This window comes from Osmerus mordax, chromosome 2 (genome assembly GCF_038355195.1).
Source record: "Osmerus mordax isolate fOsmMor3 chromosome 2, fOsmMor3.pri, whole genome shotgun sequence".
In the NCBI taxonomy this organism is placed as follows: Eukaryota; Metazoa; Chordata; class Actinopteri; order Osmeriformes; family Osmeridae; genus Osmerus; species Osmerus mordax.
In genome coordinates, this window is record NC_090051.1 from 1,295,414 (window position 1) to 1,298,816 (window position 3,403).

Genomic DNA, 3,403 nt, shown 5'->3' on the forward strand with positions numbered 1-3,403 from the left:
CTAATTCAAATGCAATCCTAATGCTCTTAGCAGGGTGTAGTGCTTTAACACAATCTTCTGAGGTACTGTACATATCACAATCACTTTCCTGAGTTTCAAAATGAGAGAACATGAAAATCAATGATTCCTACAAATTAAGAGTTCAGATTACCAGTTCACAGAGTCCACAAAAACAAACACAGTTGTGAGATACTATTTATGAAAATGGGTAGAGGGGGGACGGGGGCTAAATTTTGTATTTTTGTCTCATATTAAAGCTTTTTTTATATTAGCACATGCCACCAATGTAGATTGTGAGGCGAAGAAATAACGAGGACCAAAATAAAGGAGCACCCACCTCAGGCACTTGATAGCAAATTAAATCTCAAGAACAGCAGAATTATATACATACACACACACATACACACACAGGGATTTCATCAGTTCAGAGCGATGTGAGCAGTACTTGGCTTCGGCAGAAGCAAGCATAGAAATACCATTTCCCTACTGTTAAATGTGCCGACCGCCAGCATGTGTCTAAAGCCTGTGCCTGTGTTTTATCCAGGTCTATACTGGGCTGTGCATTTGCTGCACCGAGGGTTTAAGGGCACCTTAACCTGTCCTTTCTTCTGTCCCAGCAGGGGGGAGCACACAGCACAGTATGAGGATCGCTCACACAGTCTCACAACAGCTTCCCCTCATTGACTACAACCAAACATTTTATTCCATTCGGTGTACGTGTCGAGTTCCTTCTGTGAAATGCTGGGCTGGAATTTGCAAAAGACGTTGTCGAAGTCCTGGTACGCCACGGCTCTCATCTGGCTGGGGTGCATGGCTGAGAGGTCGCTGGCGGGGAGGCTGTGGAGGGAGCCCACCACGGCCTCCTGGCACAGCCTGGCCACGTCCAGCCCAGAGAAACCCTCGGTCCTCTGGACCAGCATCGCCAGCTCCTTGTCACTGAGGCAGTAGTTGTGCTGGGAGAGCAGCTGGCCGATCATGTGATGGCGGGCGGCCGTGTCAGGCAGGGGGACGAGGAGGCGCCTGGCAAAGTACCTCCGCAGGGCGTCGGGGATGTCCTCGGGCCTGCTGCTGGAGCACACCACCAGCACGTGCTCCTCGGACGACGCCAGCAGGCTGTCCAGCTGCATGAGCAGCTCGCTCTTGATGCGGCTGGCGGGGCCGTCGTCGCTCTGCTGGGCCGACAGCAGCACGTCCACCTCGCTGATGAACACCACGGCCGGCTGGCGGCAGCGCGCCACCAGGAAGGAGGCCTGGACGATCTTCTCGCCGTCGCCCGGCCACTTGGTGACCAGGGCGGAGCCGCTGAGGCGTAGGAAGGCGGCGCCCAGCTGGCTGGCCATGCAGCGGGCCAACAGAGTCCTGCCTGAGCCCTGAGGTCCAAACAGGAGCAGGCTCCGAGGTAACGAGGACAGTCCGCTGAACATGTCGGGCCGAAGGATGGGCCAGAGAATCTCTTCTTTGATGGCGGCTTTGGCCAGATCTAGACCCGCAATGTCACTCCAGTCCACCGGGGGCACCTGTTGGAGGATCTCGGTGGTGACCATCTCCACCAGGTTGGCGTCGCTGTTCTTCAGCTGTTCCTCCGCAGCGTGTGTGGATGAGGTAGCGGTGCCGATGTCCGACCCGGCGATGGAATGCGCGAGGTGCTGTCGGTGTTCCTCGCTCGGCTCGCTCATGAGCGGGGACGGGAACTTCCCAAAGGAGTCGCACGGGCGCAGGCCGCCGTTTTTGGTTGCTCCGTAGGGCGGGGGAGTGGGCGCTCTGCCGGACTGACCGCTACATTTTCTTTGCAGATCAGAGGATATCGGCTGCTTCGTGGGCTTGAACGCTAGAGATGCCGCCTCGGCATTCCTGTCAAACCCGTTCCCTCTGCCGCCGTCTGAGAGGCCGCCGTCTGCTATCCTGTACATGGGGCTCTGGGAGGAACTCTGTTGGCTGTAGTTGAAATGACCATAACTGGAGTCCATATCTCCGTGGCCGGTCATGTAGAAAGCTTTTCTTTTCAGCGAGTTGGCCGAGCTGCCGTTCAGAGGAGTTGGTGTGATCGGCGCATGGTTGTGGGACTGGTAGGTGTAGCCGGGGAGGGTGGAGGGGGGGAGGGGGGTGGGGGCGGCGATCCCGGAGGGCAGGTAGGCGGATGGAAGGGGGCCTCCCCCCGGGCTATAGCCTGGGGCGACAGCAGTCTGGGGGGGATACCCTGTGGAGGGGTAGTTGTAGTTGGACAGGTTGGGGGGGCCCGCGTTGTAGCTGGGCACCAGTGTGGGGGGAGGGGGAGGGGGCGGAGGGGGAGGCTGCAGAAGCCCGGCGCTGTGCAGCGGGGAGGGGTGAGGCGAGGGGAGGGCCGGGGTGGTCTGCCCGCTGTAACTGCTGTGCAGGTAGGAGCCGTTGTAACCGCCGGCGTATTCCTGAGAGGACAGGGCCGAGTGGATGCTAGCGACCGCGTGGCTCCCACAGTTGCTGCTGGAGTAGCTGGCCTCGGCCAGGCTGCTGACGGCCCCCGGGGAGCTGCCTATGCTGGCAGACACGTCTGTGGGGGGCAGGGCAGCTGTCATCCCAGCTTTGCTCACAGATACAACATCTGGAGCGCAGTTCATGGGGTAAATCCCCTCCTGCCAGGAATCGCTCTCCGACTTGCGGCCGTTCATGAGTCCCGGCGTCCCCTCGGCGTAGGAGCACAGCAGGGCCCTCTCGCCCGGGCCCTCCAGGAGGCCCGAGTACTTCTCCGCGTATTTCTTGAGCAGGTTGGAGGCGGTGAGGGCGGAGATGTCGTCATTGGCCCAGGCGTACTGGTAGGTGCGCTGGAGGTGCCCGCGGTAGGCCTCCACTTTGTGAGCAGGGGAGCGGGTGGTGGACGAGATGTCAAAGTGCTGCTCGGCCCACTGCGCATGCTCTGGGGTCCACTGCATCTTTAGGCCTACACAGTCCACAGGGAGAGAGAGAGATCAGTCACGACGAGCTGTCTGCATCAGCTAAGGCACAAAACAAGGCATGAGAGGGTTAATGGCTGTCATTTTGTCAATGGACTTAAAGAAGGATGAAAGGAGCAAATGTTGATTTTCAAATGTCTTTCATTTGACCAGGCATGCCAATTAAAAACCTCCGTCTCATTTACAATAATGGCCTGGCAAATGTCTAGAAAGCGGACTCAACACTTATTGAAAACTTGAAACAGTGGTGACAATGACCATACGGTCTAGCAGATGATGAGCTGGTCAACTGGAAGACGAGGTTTGGATTCCCACCTGGCACACTTAAAACACCTTGGGAAGACAGAAGAAACAACTACAATCCCAGAAGCTTCCTAAACCCAATCTAACCTGGCCCCCACTAAGTGACAGTCCCCTCATCCAGACACCCCTAGAAGAAGCCTTGCTGGAGGAGGAAGTGTCAGGCTAGGTGTGGA

The 3,403-nt window shown here is 57.3% G+C and overlaps 1 protein-coding gene across 1 annotated transcript; it reads right to left on the minus strand.

The window, feature by feature from the left end:
- Positions 1 to 677: 677 nt before the first annotated feature.
- On the minus strand, positions 678 to 2,909 carry fign (fidgetin). The gene has a single exon (XM_067227567.1). It carries the CDS (start codon positions 2,904 to 2,906, stop codon positions 678 to 680), a length of 2,229 nt encoding a protein of 742 aa, XP_067083668.1. The 5' UTR covers positions 2,907 to 2,909.
- Between the last annotated feature and the right edge of the window lie 494 nt (positions 2,910 to 3,403).